We start from the raw sequence: 18,760 nt of genomic DNA on the forward strand, positions 1-18,760 counted from the left end.
CCTAGCAATTGAGAACAGGAGCCTGGGACTCATCTTGATTTGCACCTGCAGGGATAAGCTGTAGTTACACAATGAGTTGATCAGCTTCTGAAACCAATGGAAACTTGAAACAGTCTCATAACTGTGCTTGATTTGTATCCTTCTCTGAGGCTGTTAGGTGCAGGAAGGAAAGATTTTTAACTCTCTCTCTCTCTCTCTTCCCCACCTTTTGATTTCTAGTTTCCCCTTCCTTGTAAGAGTGGAAAAAAAAGGTTTAAATTTTTTTTTAAGTTATTGTTACATGAGAAAATATTTTATTTTAATATGATATAAACTAAGGTTTCATATTTCAAAAAATATTTTGACTTACAGTAGTACTATTTTTTTTTTTTGTAATAAGTCAAGAAAAGTGTATTGCCATGGAATTTTACATCTATTTCCTTTTGACCAGTGAATTGCAAAATTTGTTCTCCATATGGCCTTAAGAACTGTGAAAGACTTTTTTTATTCTCTTCATTAGTCTGCATTCGTTTATTTAATATGTCCCTTTCACAGGTGACTGGTTTTTTTGCAGTGTCCTAATCAGTATCTAATGGTATGGCAGTAAGTGTAGCCTAGTAAAGTCAGAATCCCATATCCTATTTAGCAGTAGACAAAACTTAGTGGTCTGAGTGTGTTTCATCTAAAATCAGCATCATTTGCAGAATGTGGTATATATTTCCTGATATGTCTTTCACTTCTACTTTCTTATGTATCTGACAGACATACAGGACCTTTTTATTTAATTATTTTTTCTAGATAAAGAGAGGGCATGCTTGGAGACAGCAGTGACATTCTAGAGGGTTCAGCAAAATTGTAATTAATTTCCTGTAAAGCAGAGACTCACTTGAAATGAATTAACAACCCTATCTTTCAGCAGAGGTCATGCTTCTTAAAAAAAAATAAACAGAACAATGTTATTAACTGTGTATTGTATTTTCACAGGTATCCAAATTACGAATTTATCAGTGATAACTCCATATCCTGGTCAGCGGGACTCCATAACCGATACACTGAAAACTCCCTAAGAGGTGTCATTTTGGATATTCACTTTTTGTCTCAGGCAGACTTCCTGGTCTGTACATTTTCATCCCAGGTAATATGCAATGCAGAGACAATGTTGATTATATGTACCAGTTCTAAATCTTGGTTTTCTTCATGCTTCTGTTTATAAAAAATTGTTTTAAGTTAAAAAGCACAGCAAAAAGTCACCAAGCAGTATTTTGTGGCTAATGTGCTGATCCACCTAATTTGCATATGGCAAGAGGTGACGTCTATCAGATTGAATGTTTTTTACTTGCGTTGTCGTTATTCTCTTCGGTGACACAATCACACATGATTGTACTGTTAGAGGGAAGTGGACACAAAACTCAAAAGTTAAAATTCACTTAAAAACTAAATGTTTTCCACAGCATCTGATGTAAATTTTCTACTGTACTGTAATGACAAATAGAGAACAAGCACAATATTAATAGCTGGTCAATACTGTGATATATTGACCTTGACAGACAGAATTCTTATATAAAATTGCCATAGCAAGAAGACAGCAAAATTACAAAAAATATAGAAAAGCCTCTTATCCCTCAATCATGCTTGTGCATACACTTTATCTAGCATTCACCACATCCTGTAAGAGAGAATGACATTTTATAGCATATTTAGAAGGTTATTAATACAGGCTCTTTCAGACCAAAGACCTGAGTAAAATTCAGAGTAAAAATCCTCACTAAGAATAGCTGTGAGGAGCCATCCACTTTAATAATAATGTTTGATTTAGCTGAAGCACATCCACTGAATGCATATCACAGAGAAAGAAACAAAATCTACGGCTCTATGTCTTGAATGCCACATGTGCATTGGTGTAGAGACAGTTCATAGTCTGAGGGAAGAATTATGTAGTCTTGGATAAAGACTTATTGAAAAATCTGTAACATTTTCTGCTTTGTTATATTCAGATAGTTGTGTTAAAAGTGATAAATGTTTGCTTTAACTAAAACTCTGGGTATAAACATAGTTTAAATATAGCTGCAAATAGCTTGGCCAGAATACATTGTAATTGAATTTTAAGTGTTGAAGAATATGTGTTTAAAATACATCCACACAGTAAGGTGATACAGGTTGATCAGGACCTCTGGAGGGCACCTGACATAACTCCCTTTGAGGTGCACGGTGTCTTTGAGCTCAACTCTCATTCTCGTTCACCATGCATTTGACAGTAGACTTGTTTATTGGATAACATATCTGGTTTTACAAAGTTGCAGAAAATTCTACTTAAGTATAGGAGATCCAGTATTAGAGTGTTACTGTCAATAGCTGGACTATGATTTTGGTCCAATTAATTTATTCTAGGCAATTTATTGTGCTGTAAAATTCAAACTCCTCAAAAATAATTTAATACCAGTTTTTTTGGGCATGCAGCATTGTGGATCTCTACAGAATCTTCATATATTGGGCTTTTCTAAGGTCTGTTGCAAGTTTTCTCACTATTCATAAAGTTTCCTTTCAAGGGGTTTTAAATTTGATTCTCTTATCTCTAGCATTGGAATTGCTATCCCTGTCCTTTCACCAATTAAATAAACTATTTGATATTTACTTTGGTAAGCAAAATAAGGCAGTTAATGACCATCTCTTGTCCAATAGGTGTGAAGAAAAAATGAGGTTAAAAATTTATTCTTTTTTATTTACATTGTGGTTTTGGACTTTCTCATTAATCAATTCTATGCTGACTTTTTTCCCCATTTTTTCAAAAAGACTCTGGACATCATTACAGAGGTATTGAGAGAAAATGATGCTATATGTGAATAGAATCAGGAATTCCCCTGTATCAATTGGGAATTAATTAACTAAAATTAATTAATTAAAAGAACATTGGTAGAAGTTGAACAATAGGTATTTCCTTAAAATACTGTTGTTAAAGAATAGTCCTATCATGGAATGGAGAGTCAAGGGAAGCAATCTACCTTGGCACTGTATTTCAGCAACGTCACATTAATTGAATAGATTAATTTAATTTTATAGAAAAACCACATGGGAGTTACACAAGTCATAACACTATAGGAGAATTAAGATTACATGTTAGAACAAAGATATTTTTTGTCTCTTCATTCTTCATTTAGATGAAGTCATATCTCTCTCTGACAAACATAACTTCATTTCCTTTCAGTATTTATTAGTCTTTGTATTTTTCCTTGTTCAGGTAACTATACAGGCCTCAGCAAATGGGATCTGGGAATAAAAAAATGGGAGGCTGGCTTCAGCTATATTTCTGTATGTGGATGTTTTGCCTGCAAAAAAAACCTCAATGGTTTGCAGTTTAGTCACCCAGGTTTGGTGTTACACAGAAAACAATTGCTGAGAGGAGATGTTAAATGTTTTATGTCAGATATGCAGGGCACACTTGCTTAAAGCATTTCTACTGAAAACATTTAAAATCTTTATAGTGGATATTGTGTGTGTCTGCTTCCTGGGGTGCACACACATGCAGAGCACAAAACAAAAACAGTCACAGAAGCTATAAAATAAATAGCCTTTTTCAAATAGATGGGTAATCAAGCTTGTTTCTGTGTTATGGTGTGTAACAGGTACTTTGAAATAGTTAACTTCAGCATGATCTTCTGAAAGGTACTTCGGAAAAGTTATTTTAAAGTTCAGATGCAGAGGGATAAAAGGAAATCTATTACATTTTTAAAGCAAATGCCTCTCTCAAAGGAGCTATGGAAGTACAAATATGTCTCGTATGACTGATCAAAGTTCTATTCACTGTATCTTCAAAGGGAGAAAATAAAAGTAAAATCAAGCTTTACTATATTAACATAGACTGAAAATTATGAAAAAGCTCAAATGCTTCTCTGTATTGAAGAAATCTGCTATATTGTTAATCGGCCTTTATCGAACTTAGGCGAAATTAGAGAAAGATACAGTAATGGAGGTCAGAAATCAGAAAAACCCGCAGCAGCCAAGTCAGACACCTGACACAGAAGAGCCTTCTAGCCAGTTGTTGAAAAAGCTTTTTTTAATATAGCAGTAAGCTTTTGTGTTTCTGGCAACTCTGAGAAATAGAACATAATTCTGATGTGGGAACATGTGTTCAGTCTTAAGAAAATTCCCTTCATAAAATGGGGTACAATGACAAGTAAAAATGCATCTTTCTTCTCGCCGACATAATTATTGTCTTGATGGAATTCAATTTCATTATTTATCTTCTAAGTTGCCAGCAATTCTATCACTGTTCTAATATAAACAGCATTTTAACGTCTTGGACTTATGGAACTGTTTGGTTGTGAAAATTTGAACTTCCTTTAGAAAAGTAAATGCAATGCCTCATTAGTGCAGGATAAATTTGAAAATGTAAATTCTAAAGGTTCAAAGGGAAGTAAAATACAATTTTTAGTGCTAGTAGTAGAAAAATAAAACTTTCTTTCTTTTACATTTGATTGGCTACAGATCATTAATTAAAAAACAGAGTTGCTAGTTTTCATATAGATGTTTTCATTTTAAACTGAAGAGTAGATGATACTAATTATTTATCTATTTATTTATTTGTTTGTTTACCAAATCTGATCACCAGAGGCCTAATTAAGATTCTGCAAAATTTCATGCTTTTTAGTAGCAAATATGCAGGGATTCTGTGGGGTATTTTGGTTTGGTTTTGCTTGTTTTTTTGAGGGCTGTCTTGGTTGGTTGGTTGATTAGTTGTTTTTTTTAACCCAGACATTCCAGACCATGATATTCTTAAGAAATATTACTGTACATCGGTTGTTGATTTCTGTGGTATATTTCTGTCACACACAATATTAATGACTTCTGGTTTTATTTCTAAGGTTTGTCGAGTTGCCTATGAAATTATGCAGACGTTGCATCCAGATGCTTCGGCGTATTTCCATTCTTTGGATGATATCTACTACTTTGGGGGACAGAATGCTCACAACCAGATTGCTATTTATGCTCATCATCCACGAACTGCTGATGAAATTCCTATGGAACCTGGAGATATAATTGGAGTAGCTGGAAACCACTGGGATGGTTATTCAAAAGGCATCAATAGGAAATTAGGAAGAACAGGCCTGTATCCATCCTATAAAGTTAAGGAGAAAATTGAGACAGTCAAGTATCCTACATACCCAGAGGCTGACAAGTAGATTAAAAGGACGACATTCAGCAGTTATTATAAAAAAACTCAATATTGATTGGTTCAAACCAGTCAACAACACACTATTGGTTTCTATGGGATTCGAATTTGCATTTTATCATGCGGTTAAAATCAAAGCCTTTGCAATGAAACTGGAGAAGAAGCTGAGAACAAGTGGATGGGCTATTGTCTGAACTTAAAGATTTTTGTTATATGCACTCTCACACATGCACACACAAACCCACGTACAACAGGAAAACTTGTTGTTTTATACTTCTTTGTCTCTTTCCAGGAGTTGTCCCGGTCATTAGTCTTACGTGAGCTTTGGGCTCTTTTCTCCGCCATTAATTGACAATAATGTTCAGACTTACAACACTGCCACATTGTGTAATTTGAGTGACATGAACATATTTTGTATGTGCAAAATTTGAAACATGGTGCCTATATTTGAAAAGTTTGTGACCTTTTTAGAAGAGCCATGCCTGTTTCACAATGGGCAAGAGTCCACTTTCATCTGGTGTTACCGTGACCACTGAACTTGCTTCAAACAACAGATTCAGATTTCAGACTAGATTTCTTTACAAGTTTGGGGTTTTTTTTAGCATTCCATTGATTACTTCTCATCATTAATAAAATAAAGGTTACATTCAACAATCAAGTAGTCACTGTCTCTTAGGAGCTTTTGTAAACAATGCCATGGACATATTCTTTAGTACTGCTAATTTTGGGACATTGCCTTTGATTGAAAAAAAACAACAACACAAAATCCACAAAAGAAGGAAAAAGTATCCGGAGTTTCATTGAATTTTAAAACACTTGTGTAGTACGACAGTTGCGTAGGGCACAGTGCTGCTCAGCTTTGTGGACAGTCAGTAACAGCAGGATTATTTCAGTGGCTAAATTGCTTACACTTACGCTCTGACACTATTTTCTTAAGTTTTCTGTTTCTCTTCTGAAAATAATTCAGAGTTTAGGGTATTATGGATGGCCACTTAGCATTTTGGCATTGAATGTAATTACTTTTAAGTAAAATACTTCAGGTTAACCCATTTATAGAACCTGTCAGTCTGGAATAGTTTAAAAAAATCTAACAGCTTACCCAAAAATAGTAGGTTACAAGAAAATATACAAGGTGAACTTTTATGCATGTCATAAGATTATTAGTACTTCTTAGTGTTTTGAAATCTCTTGCCAGTCAGCTCTCATTAAGAAAAGAGATAATTTATAAAATAATTTTACAAATAAATTCACAGATTTGATGGTTGTATATATAGATACATATAATATGTAAGATGACAAGAGATTGTTTCCAAATAAAAAGAATATTTAATAGCATTTTATAGCTTCTAGTGCAATCCAATTTGGATTACTGGAGAGCAGAAAATGTTTACTGTTCAGAGGCTGAGGAAATGCCACATGAGTAAAGGTTAAAACAGCATGGCTAGTTGACCTTAGCAAAGCAAAAATATGCTTAATTATATTTGTGAATAGACCAAGGACAGTGTTTACCTAGCGAATGGATGCACTTGACCATGAATAAATTTTAGGCTGAAAACTAAAAGGAAATCTCTGGCAATGTGCAGTTCAGCAGCAGGCTTCCCGTTGAAATAGTGCTGAGATGGAACTGGATTGGTATGTGAAGGAATTACAAAGTAGTACTTTCTGACATTTCTTTCAGGACTGCTCCTGTAGATCCCCTCTGGTAGTGTGTCCCACAACTGAAAAATTATTTTGCGTCTTGAAAAAGAACAACAAATTCAAAGTTGAAAAACTCTGGGGGAAAAAAATACATTGACCATAGTGCTAAATAGACATATCAGTGAAAATGAACTTAGATACCAAATGAGATTTAAAGATTGTTTGAAGGATAATGGAAAGTTAGTAAGAGCAGCCAGGAAGTGCTAAAGATGAATTTTTGTGACAAAAGATGCCTTGAGTCAACTGATGTTTCTGTATTTTGGAGCTTCTAAGGAAGCCGCTTTATGTAAGTTTCCTGTCTAAGTATGCTGGTAAATTTTCCAGTAATTCAGGCAAATACAGTATTTCAGAGGTACAAATGTAGGCTAATTTTTTTTTTTTTTTTTACTTTATTTTGCTGTACATATAAAGCTACTGCTACTTTCCTTTTCAACTTGAAAAAAATATGAACCCATGAACATTTCTTCCTCAGCAATTAGGTCAATGCATTTTTTCTGGAGGGGGGGGAAAAACTAGTTTAATTGTTTAATTGTCTCCACAAATACTACATTAGCTAATTGGTATAGATATATAGATTTTGAAAAAATTTTATTTTTTAAGCTATTTACTTACAGCTTCAGAGCCCATCATTTCTAGCTCATTTCTTAGCATGTGATTCAGAAATAGTATTCATAAATAAATTAACACTAAAATTTGCCTGTAGTTAGGTAACTCAGTTAAAAATACAATGAAGGAAGATAAATAGCAGAATAGCTAAGATGAGCCCAAAGGCAAAAGCAGGTGTGGTAAGAAGAGAACTGAAAACACTGATGTTGTAGAAGTTGTACCTAAATAATGCGGCAATTCCTCAGCAGACTGTATCTGACACAACATTGGCAAGGTACACATGCCTCCTTACATATTCTGAGTACCTAATGAATTATTAGGTCATCGTCTTTGAGAAAATGATAATGAAATTATACAAAATTATAGCATTACTGTTAATAATTCAGAAATGTACTAATGTAGATGCTATGATCTTATTCCCCAGGGTCATATGATCCTCTAGTGCTCAAAGTGCAGTACTTCTCAGAGGAAGAAATCTAGCAATACCCTGCTTGCTGGATGCATGTTTCTAGAGATTTGTTTCCTTTAAGACTACCAATTAGTTATATTTTGGAATCCTGGGACATTGGTACATTAAAACTGATTTTGTTTTATATTAAACAAAATGAATATTCCTGACTTTATTCTCGCTGTACAGTGGGGTCCAGGTAATATAGAAGGATTGATGAGTATGTGGAAAAGAGACACACAGATTTTTATTGTAGCTCACAGAAAAGTGAAATAATAGGAAATAAAAATTTTGTCTTGAATGCCTGGGAGGAAGCTGAATCTTTTGAAGGCTATGAACTCATTAAGTTACTAGCCAGAATGCTTGTGAGGAAGCAAGCATACTTTGTGTTTCTTCTGTTTACCTTGTAGCACTGCAGCAATCTAGTCTTGTAATTTTTGCCGCATACCAAACCCCTTCTCTGATATCCATAAAACAACAAGCCTTCATACCCCCTTAAACAACTGCTGTTTAATTAAAATTTTTCTCTTTAAGAAACTTTGGTGCATGTGTGTGTGTATGCATGTTGCATACATAAAACCCAATATGAGCAGCACCCTTGCATTCTTTGCTATTTTACATTATCACTGTCTCATTCTCTGTAAAAACTTACTTGCCAGGTAAATGTAATCTTTGGAAACTTCATATTCTACAGGCTGCTTGGAAGCTAAGAAATTTATTCTGAAGGATTCAGTTAACTGGTCTTCTGTGACACTGATGTACCACCGACCTCAGTTCTTGATTTTCAGGCCAGCCCACGGTCAGATGCGTGGGATTTACAAGCTTTCTCTACCAACATCCTGCCCATGTGAACTGCCGAGTACTATGGATTTGTTCATGAAGGATGATGTTTTATTTCAAAGTTTTAACATACTTTTAAATGTTTACCTTCTGATAAGTCTTTTTTTAATCCTTCTGTCACTGAATTATAAGAAAACTTTAGGGAAAACAGATTTTTCTCCTTTACCAATTTTCTGAAAGGAGATCTGATGATACCTTTTTTTACAGAGAGATATTTGCAATGCAGATGTTTCCTTCATAATGGGTTTTATGGTTCTTTGGTTTGCAATTATAAAATAAGGGTCTTCTGAGCTAGGAACATAATAGAAAATAAGTGGATAATTTTCACGACAAATTCTTGATAGAGAGAGGCAGATTTTTCTTCATGCCAGTGGAGTAGCACCTACCATTTGGAACATTTTCATAACAGTGAATTGAACTTGATTTTTCCAGGTCATTAGTTTCTTCACAATGTAATCTCTGATGTGACTGAGGAACACAGGTAAAAATAATTTGCTTAGTTTGGGAAATGGGAAAGAGAGAGAGTCTAGTAAGACATGATATTGTGCTTTTAATATGAGTTGCTGCATCATCTTATAAAGCCACAAATAAACATTTCTGTACTGGGTTAAGCACCTTTGCTTGTGAAATCATACAGAGAATTTGCAACCTTCCTTTTGATTTTGCCTAATACCAGTTCAAGTCCTGTATAAACATCATGGTCATACTCTGATTCTTGGTTGTTATTATACTACAGTTTCATTCCTGTTTTGGTGGGATGGGAGCAGGTTGTCAGGGGGCTCAAAAGGTTGTTTTGTTTTCTTACTGTATGGAATTAAAATTGCATTTAAAGGTCACTTAAATTCTACTTCCCTAAGGTCCCCCTAGAATTGTAATTGTAGTCTCCAGACTTTTGTCAAGGTTCTCTTTATCTACCTGCAAGCTTACCTGGAGCAAGGCTGAAGCAAAGAAAGTTATTTATAAATATGAAACACATAGGGGTTGTATTTAACTTCATAGTAATCTGTTCATTTCTAAAATGCATGAAATGTGGCACTGCATGATACAAATAAGAGGATAGTATATAATTCCCAAGTCTGCAAAAAAGAATTGCTTGTCTGATTGCCTGCATTGCTGGTTGCATTCACTGTGTACAAGATTATTTAGGAATCAAAGTACATGAGGCAGAGGTCTTTCAGCATTACTACTGAATCCCTTCCACCAATGTTTGCTGGTCTTTAGCCCTTTCTGTGATATTTGCTATTCAGTGGAAACCATTTATTTTTTTATGCTTGTTTCCTTTGACTCAGCTTGTCAGAAGAATCCTATCACCACTGCAATTCAAACAAGTTTGGATTAATACAAAGACATATCACTTGTTTGTACAAAAATGTCTTTGCCATTGCTCAGAATTAGCATCACACAGGCTGGCTCCTTGGGAGGTGCTGTTGAGAGAAGGAGCCATCTCCACTGCACTATGCTGTACATGTTTTATAGCTGCTGGCAGTACATCTACTGGTTTTGCTTTCAGTTTTGCAAGATTTTTCCACTTTATTCAGAGTCAAGGTTTTGTTTTCATTTTAGTATTTTTACGAAGGGCTTTCTGGAGGATGATGAGATTAAGTCCCATATATCCTACATTTTATTCAAGAAATATAACAGACCTCATCCCATTTCCTCTTAACTGCCTTAAAGACATACTTTAGTTGCACCATTTTAGTAGAAGCAGCTAGATTGATGTTTCCTGAAGATTGTGACTTTTTTTTTGCTCTTCTGTTAGCCCTACCACCTACTTGTATCTGATCTTGCTTGGCCGTGGTTGTATGAACCTTCTTCACACCTTTCTGCTTCATATATTTTGATTTCTCTACCCAGTGGTCATTACTTGACCAGAGTTCCAAGGGACAAGTCTGTATGTGGTGTTTCATAACAACATGTGAAATTGTATTACCAGCATATTTGCATTTTTGTTTTTATTTTTTAGAAATGCATTTTTGTGTTGTCCCTCATTAGTATAGTCAAGGATTCAAAGAGGAAACACTATAATCTGCTGTGCCTGGTAAGTGTTTAGGAGGCCTGCAAGGCATAGAAATGTCTTTAACAATAAGGTTTACACCTCATACCATGACAAGTATCTTGACCAGATGAACGATGTATTTTCATAGCATTCCCTATTCATTTTTGGCTAGTGCTTATTGTATACTAATGCCTGCAGCTTAATTTGCAGGAGACACAATGTGGATGCAGTCTTTTTACAGGACCATACAGATAATTTGCTACTCTTCAGCCTTGGAATCCTTTTTATTAACTTAGTTTTAGTGCTCCTCTCTGGCAAGTTGTGGTGGGGGGGTTTGTATTATACAGCTGCACCATTCTCAGTTAATTAGTCAACTGCAAGCAGAGCTGTGAGGATATTGCAGCTCAGCTGTGAGAAACCGCTGAATGTGGAGATTGCTGTCCAGTTTGGCTGTCTACAAGAGATCCATCTCTTAAAGAAGCCAAGTATATTTGTTGACACCTTTCCAAGCAGTAGCAAACTGGAAGAATGGAAAGAGACCAAAAGCCAGGACATCTTACTTGCTTCTTTGTGAATAAGAAGGAATGGGGCTTGTGTTATGTTGGTGGGAATAGTTTGCTTCAGTTATTGATGGAGAATGACCTATGATGATGAGTTTATAATTCTAAATCTCTGGTCAGTTTGTAAAATCTATAATTTATTTTTTTTTCACTTGAGAATAAAATTGATATGCACAATAAATTCAGACTTGTGGAATTAGACAGTTTGATTCGTGCCTCAGATGGTATGTTAGCTTTTCTTAAAATGATGTTTGCTTATGAATAAGATTCAGTTATTCAGCAAAGATAGAAAAATCTTCTTAGGCTGGCTTGACAATTTTTTAACCTGTACCTCAGTAGAGATTATGCAGGGGCTAGAGAATCTGTACGTAATAGGTTTAGGATTGATAGATTTGTTCCCTTAACTATTCCTTTTGTTTATAAACAACAGAAAAATTTTGTTAATATTAAAAAGTTATAGTTGCAATGTATCTCCCTCCTCAAAATGTATTTCTTTAGGGCTGTGATGTGCTATGACTGCTTTTTTATTACACTGATCCATCTTAGCTCGTTTATATGTTTCTGAGTGTATTGCTCATTCCTTTTGTCCAGTGTTTAGACTATAAAGATTTATGATCCAGGAGTTGCTTTTTTTTGTGTTTCCACCTCTTTGTCCCAGTGGGATTCTTCATTCAGTAGGATCCCTAGACAGTACAGTAATATGAATAATAATTAGAGCCATAAAATGGCTTAAACATTTACATCTGTAATGCTAAATTCAATATGATTTTGTAGTGCTTGCTTTTATTTATGTAACATTATTATTTTGTTCAGTTTCATATATATTGCTTATTTGCCATAATGTGTGTATGAAAAAAAAACTACTTAACCCTCAAGGAATCCAAGTATCAGAAGTCAGATTGAGGAAGTTATCTTAGATATCTTATACATGCTGATGACCTTTGTCATTGATAGTATATTTACATCTTTGGTTCTGAAACAGCACAGTGATTTAAGAAATTATCTTGTGTACATTTTGTGCTCTCACTCTTTCTCTTGGAAGTTAATAACTGGCCATGTGTATGCTAAATCTACTTAACTGTCACTTGAAACAGGTTCATTTCCATGCTGATTGGTCTGGTATATATCAGTCAATGATAATTTTGGCAGTAAGCAAGAATGTATATCCTTCATTTCTGTGCTTTTAAAATTGAGTAGGAGAATAAGTGAAGGAGCCATTGGAATAACAGGCTTTTCTCACTTTTTGGTGAAATGTCTAGAGCTTGATCATGTCCTTTTTCATTCTCGCACATATAGACAGTTATGTATCTAATATGAAGGGATAAAAGCTGTTGAAGCATCTGAAGAAGCCTTGAGAAGACCAGGGTAATGCAACCAAGGTAATGTTTGGCTTGATACAAAGGTCTGCCAATCTTGTAATTAGCTGGAGGTCTTGTTGTTCTTCCCTTCCTGGGCTGCCCCTTCAGGATTGATTTAACAGACAGACATTGTTTTGTTGTGACTTCATGCTGGATGGACACTGCTTCCAGAATGTCGTGTTCCCTTCTGATAAGATGCATCCTATTAATACAGGTGCTCTGCTGTACTGCCTCTGTAGTGAAATAGTCTGGGTTTCCTCAGTGCAGTGTTGATTCTACTCCCTCTCAATACCTTCTTTTGAAGGGTTTCCTTTTGCTAGAGCCACACACAGTGATTGGAAAAAAAAAGAAAATAATATCATTCTTTACTGGTAAGAGTCTGATATTGTATTTCTGAAGTAGCTGTGATTGGCCTTGCTGGCGTAGAAATCCACAAGGTAGATTTTAACTTTGCTCCTGTAGCAAGTAGTTACTACTGTTAGCTGTTACCAAAAACTTGGTGCTGAAAGTAAGCTTTAAGTCTCTGAAAATACTTGTCTCTTTACTCTCTGAGAAAGAGTGGTGACCCCTCCTGAGAGCAGATGCATGGAGTCCACAAGAACTAGTTATGGCTGATTCCATGTGATACAATTTTTTCTTTCAGCATTGCCACTCTTTTGCCTAAGTCTCTTTTATCCAGCTTGAATTAATTTTAGAATGTAGAAACAAGGGAATAGTGTTGTCTGATTGAAAGGGAGCTGTAAGTAAGTTTTCTAAGCATGCTGTAAGTACAAGGCACAGCAGTGTCCATTACTCTCTTCATTTATGCAATAACTTCTCCAGCAAGTTTTCTACCGCTATTGCCAACTTCTTTTGTTTCCAACTGATTGCTTCCCTGTCTCTGCTGATACTTAAAGTGGTCTTCTACTCTGTGCCTTTATATCTCAAAAAACCCCAGCATATGTACAAAAACTGAAAACAGAAAACTAAATGCAAAGATATTATAAACACATCTGATTTTTTCATCAAATTTTATATTATATATATCACATTTTTAAATGTTAGGTTCTCAGAAGGAAAAAAAAATCCTTTTTGTTCTGACTTCTTAATCCTGAAACAAAAACAAACAATAGACAAAAAGGTTTTTAGGAAGAGTAAAGCTTTTCCAGAAACAGTAGATTATTTAGCCTTAGCACAAACAATGAAAAATAGAAAGCTTATTGAATTCCCAAGAGTAGAATTGCATGAAAGAGTACTGAGAGTGCCAGAGTGGAAACACACAAGATTATAATTTGTTTTTCCCCTGTTGGTTTCACAGCTCATCTAAGTTGCTGCTTATCTGTGAGGAATCAGCATTAATTTGCATCTGTGGAACTGGACAGACTTTAGTGTGCAGGCTGCCTGTCAGAACAGTTATGTGAAATTTAGTCTCAAGACTTTTTTAATCTCACTACAAGATTACCTTGATGTTCTCTTACAGTATTTAGTAATTTTGCACCTTGAGGTTTTTGGATAACGGCTTGTGAGTGGTATATAACATGAATGATAAAACTTTATCAATCTGGAAAGCATAAGAACAGCTGTTTGTGCATAAGGTGATACATTGATGTGTCATGTTAATTAATCATTTTCATGTCATAGGAGGTACAGAGTGTGTCAGTGTTTACTGCACAGCACTATGGCTAGCAAATGATTTGTGAAATCACTGTCCATTCCAACTGGGATGTTTTTAATAAAGGACAGTATCTATAGCCAACAGTTTTAGTTTGAAGTTTGCCACTTGCTTATCATGGCACACACTCAGTGATTGAGTAATCAAGAATGTCAGCTACATTTTACTACTGGGTACAGATTCAAAGAGTAGTTGCGTCTTACAAATCACTTAAGAACATGCTACTGGACAAAAATGCTCATACTGATTTCAGTGAAAACTCTCTGATCTGGAGTTTTGAGATTCTGTCTGGGGAGGATTCAGTTTTCCAAGTGTGTATCAGAACAGTGCCCTGTACCCATGTATTCTTATTATTACTACATTTCTGAGGAATTTTATGTTGCTGATGTAATGCTTTCTCATAATTCCTCTCATAGGTCAAGCTTCTATTTGTGTATGACAATATAGTGATACATACACAAGCAGACAAAGATGTTCCAAATTCCATAAATCTTTTTTTCTTCTGTATACATTATTATTAGTGCTCTGGAATGGATGCCTGAGAGCATCATCAGATTATCATGTCAATACTGAAGTTAAGTATCTCTAGCATGCTTGCAATTAGAGAAAATGTTTTTCCAGGAATCACAGTTGAAAATTGCTTAGATGAGTGATCCTTATTTTCAGCAGTAGTACCATTTGAGATGTATCTGTTTGCAATGGGAAGCAGCAAGCCTTTTATCAGAGGCTGTTGGAATACTTGTTTCCCTGAGGAGGCATTTTTGATTCCAGGGAGGTGTGCTATGGAAACATTCCTTAAAACATTCCTTAAAATTCTCTTGCTATTGAGATGTGTCAGAAATTTAGCTGAAGCATTTTATTCTGGCAATTTCTTCATAGATGAGAAAAACTTAGTCCAGAGGGTAGTTCAAATTATCTGAGAACTTTGTGGGAAAAATGGTGATTTTCTGACTGATGACATAGTATTTGTTTCATGCTGTAACATTTTTCAACAGCATCTAGGAAGATTGCTCTTGTATGCATTTCTGATCTATACAGGCTACATTCAAGTAACGTTAATCTGAATACCAGGAAAAATATCTACAAAAAATTAGATATGGAAATAAAGTAGTTTGTTTAACTGCAGTTTCTGATGATGAGTGTAGTTTTCTTCATTGTTTTCTTTGGAAGTTTTGGACCACTCCAAGGATTTACTTTGTGCCAGCAATTAGAGTCTTTTGTCCTTAAAAAGGCAGTATCCTTTTTCTTATACTCTATTAAAATTGCAGTGTTACCTTGCTTTGTCTCTGTGATATGTGTGTATATTTTAAGACTGCAGTAGCTAGAACAGACTTTTGAAAGTTTTGGTATCAGAAGGCCCTAGACACGTGCAAATAGTCTGTTTCATCATTACAAAGTTTTAAGTGAATCTTAACCAAATCTCCTAAAAATACAGATAAATATACACAGCTCAGGTGTCATAATGACTGCAATCTTGACTTGATCTTGAATTAAGCTGTTCAGATTTTGTCTCTTTTGAGAGTCTTATAAGTCTTATAAGTCTTTTAGTTTGCACCAGGAAATTTCAAACTAGCTATGAGTGGAGTGCAGTGCTGTGAATGGTCAAGGACAGGACTGCTCAGTGTAATCCAAACATGTCCAAATATTTTCACCAGCTTTACTCATTGGCCAGTACAAGAAAATAACATAGACTTCTCTAGAGACCTTTTCCAAAATATTTTTAACAATTATTTTTCTGGGTATGTTTTTATTATTATATTATTTTAGTCATTCCTTCCATCAGTTCTGAAAAAGGATTGATTTCTTACCTCGTTCAATGATTGTTTGGAATAAAATGTCAACTGAATAGGAATAAACAGCTAAAGAAAGAGAAAAATTAATTGCCTCTAACAGATTTATGTTTGTAGTGTATTGTTCCCTAATGTATTCCAGTTTTCCCAACTTTCCATTTGCTTTGTATTTCTTTATAGCTCATGAACTCCAGAATGAAAAAGAAATAAGCATAGAGTGTTTCCTTTACATCGTGCTGAAGTGTACTTAGGAATTGAAGAGCCTCAGTTTTCTTGATCTAGGTGCAGGAATGCCTGCCCAGCCCCAGTGGAGTGCGCGTTATAGCAAGACATCAGGAAAAAAAATAAGATACTTTAAGGGTATGTATTTTTAATTATTAGGGGTTTAATATTGAGATAGTTGAGCATCTGCTCTTCTCTTGACAGTTATATATTTATTCTGCTCTTCAGTATGAGGTGTCATGGATGTTTTAGTTATCAGCCACTACATTCCTGGACTGTAATAGCTCTTTCTGAGGGTCTAGGGCAAGAAACCCAGATCAGTTCTCTGTCAGTTCTTTCCCTTACAGCCTTATTAAAAGATGAAATAATTAGCAATGCTTTTACCCACACAATTTTCCGAGATTCATAGTGTTTAGCTACCACTGACTAAAGATTATTTATTCATGTTCTAGAATGTGTGTATATATCATTCTGTCTATGTTATTTTTAGACTGTGTTTTGAGAGACTATTGTTAGGGGCAGACTGAGTCCTATTATGAGAAAATTTTAGTCACTCATGTTAGGATTTTTTTCCCTTATTGTCCAGGCATTTAGAAATGATGGTGACCACTCTAGATGTGTAGATAGCAGTGTGAATAATTAATGTTTTTACCACTTTGCCCCAATTCTTTTGGTTCCAAGATCCCTATAGTTTTATATTTTGATCTTACCACAACTGGAGCCCGCTTAATTATTTTCTTGAAACCAGGGTAAGTTTTCCATCTTCATTAAATTATATATAATGCTAGCATGGAGTCTTAAGGAGACCTGAACTGCAGATCTCAAAATTTTGAACTAGATACAAAGTTTAGCTCAGGATAATTGCAGTGATTCTAGCACTACTGCAAAGCCTTGTCTCCATTAGCACCACCACCACTATCCATAGCTATTATTGCAGTGTGGTAATACAGCTGAGAAAAGTTACAAAAGTCCTTCTCTGGCTCAGCAGAATTAAAAGATGCAAATTAAGGAAACCCAAACAGTTACCCCTTGGAGAATTTAATTGTTTCAGGTCAAAATTATTTTAATCTTTGCCCAAGTTTAGGGGACAGGTACTAAACACAGCTCAGCTAGCAGTTTGCTTTGTTGTACAATAAAAGCCTCACATCCATTCTCCTAACCACGAGAATACACACTGTTCTGTGTATTCTCGTGGTTAGGAAAGAAATCCCAGAAATTTGTCTTCCAAATGGTTATATCAATAGCCTGTGCATAAACAATGCTAGAATTGTTTCTTGATGGAGACTTAGACAATATGGTATCTGAAATGGTAGTTGAAATCTAGCAGTGTTTAATGAGGGCCTTGGATTTTTGCGTGTATGGAGAAGCTTACTACAAAAATCTGGTGTTCAGTAGTCTCACTCCAGAAAGGGAATAAAGGAACGGGAGCTGAACTGTCCCTGTAGGTATGGTTGTAACCATCTACTGCTTGCTATTTTCTTTACTGAAGTTATAACAATCTGTCTCATATTCAGGTTGATTCACTACTTTTCCATTATCATTTATTCAACTGCATTGTCATTTATGCATACTATGGTTTTCTCTTTATTTCTCTATTTTCAGGATCCATGTTGGCCTCCAGAAGTTGGCACCGATAAGGCTGTAATGGCTGGGAAATGTGCCTAATTTGAGCACATATATTCTGAAAAATGCTAATGGTACTAAACATTACTCATGGAAAATGTCACTAAGTGGTGATCTCTGTTTGCAGCTGCCCTGACATCATTTAGATGAGGCCAGTGGCAGGACTAACTCAGCTTTCAGCCTACCACTGTGTAATATAAGCCTTAAAATATGTGAAACGTAAGAACCTCATGTTTGAGTTCATACTGTGTCAGCATTTATTAACAGTAATATTTTTTGTTAAACAAAATATTACAGTAATATTTTTTGTTAAACAAAATATTACTGTTTTCTAAGTGTGGTCATGTACATTTTAGCTATTTTCAATCCAAAGAATTGACATTTTCTTGTAAAAACAAGGTAGAATTTATATAAGAGGAATGAGAATGGGAAATATATATTGAACTTCATGTGCCAAGTATAAGCACAAGCACTTAAACTATTCTAATATGCTTGGATCCTGATTTTATAGGAAATGAAACGTGTCAAAGACAAAGAGGAGGAGGAATTCTGAACCTTGAAGATTAATGATACTGTACTCTCTTTCAGATATGACATCCCTCATAATTGTTCTTGATCCTTATTTTGCAATGACTTCAAGTGGTTCAACTCAGTTTGAGAGAACTTAAGTTTATATTTCAGCTTCCAGGAGGTGTTAGAGGATTTTGGTATTATTACATTTTTCCATATTAATTAAAGGCACAGATACTCATTCCCATTTCAGCACATATTAAACCCCTGTTGGAGAATGATTCCCCACAGCATCACAGCTCAGAGAAGCAG

General features: G+C 35.1%; 1 protein-coding gene across 5 annotated transcripts in view; it reads left to right on the forward strand.

Annotated features, from left to right (window-relative positions):
• FUT8 (fucosyltransferase 8) overlaps positions 1–5,800 on the forward strand; it is a 92,849-nt gene extending 87,049 nt beyond the window's left edge. For all 5 annotated transcript variants that reach the window (XM_068193688.1, XM_068193684.1, XM_068193686.1 and 2 more), the window contains 2 exons: positions 964–1,114; positions 4,839–5,800. In XM_068193688.1, the coding sequence (XP_068049789.1) occupies positions 964–1,114; positions 4,839–5,156 (469 nt within the window). In that variant the 3' untranslated portion in view covers positions 5,157–5,800. The remainder of the gene's footprint in view (positions 1–963; positions 1,115–4,838) is intronic.
• Positions 5,801–18,760: the final 12,960 nt, after the last annotated feature.

This window comes from Anomalospiza imberbis, chromosome 6 (assembly GCF_031753505.1).
Source record: "Anomalospiza imberbis isolate Cuckoo-Finch-1a 21T00152 chromosome 6, ASM3175350v1, whole genome shotgun sequence".
Lineage (NCBI taxonomy): Eukaryota > Metazoa > Chordata > Aves > Passeriformes > Viduidae > Anomalospiza > Anomalospiza imberbis.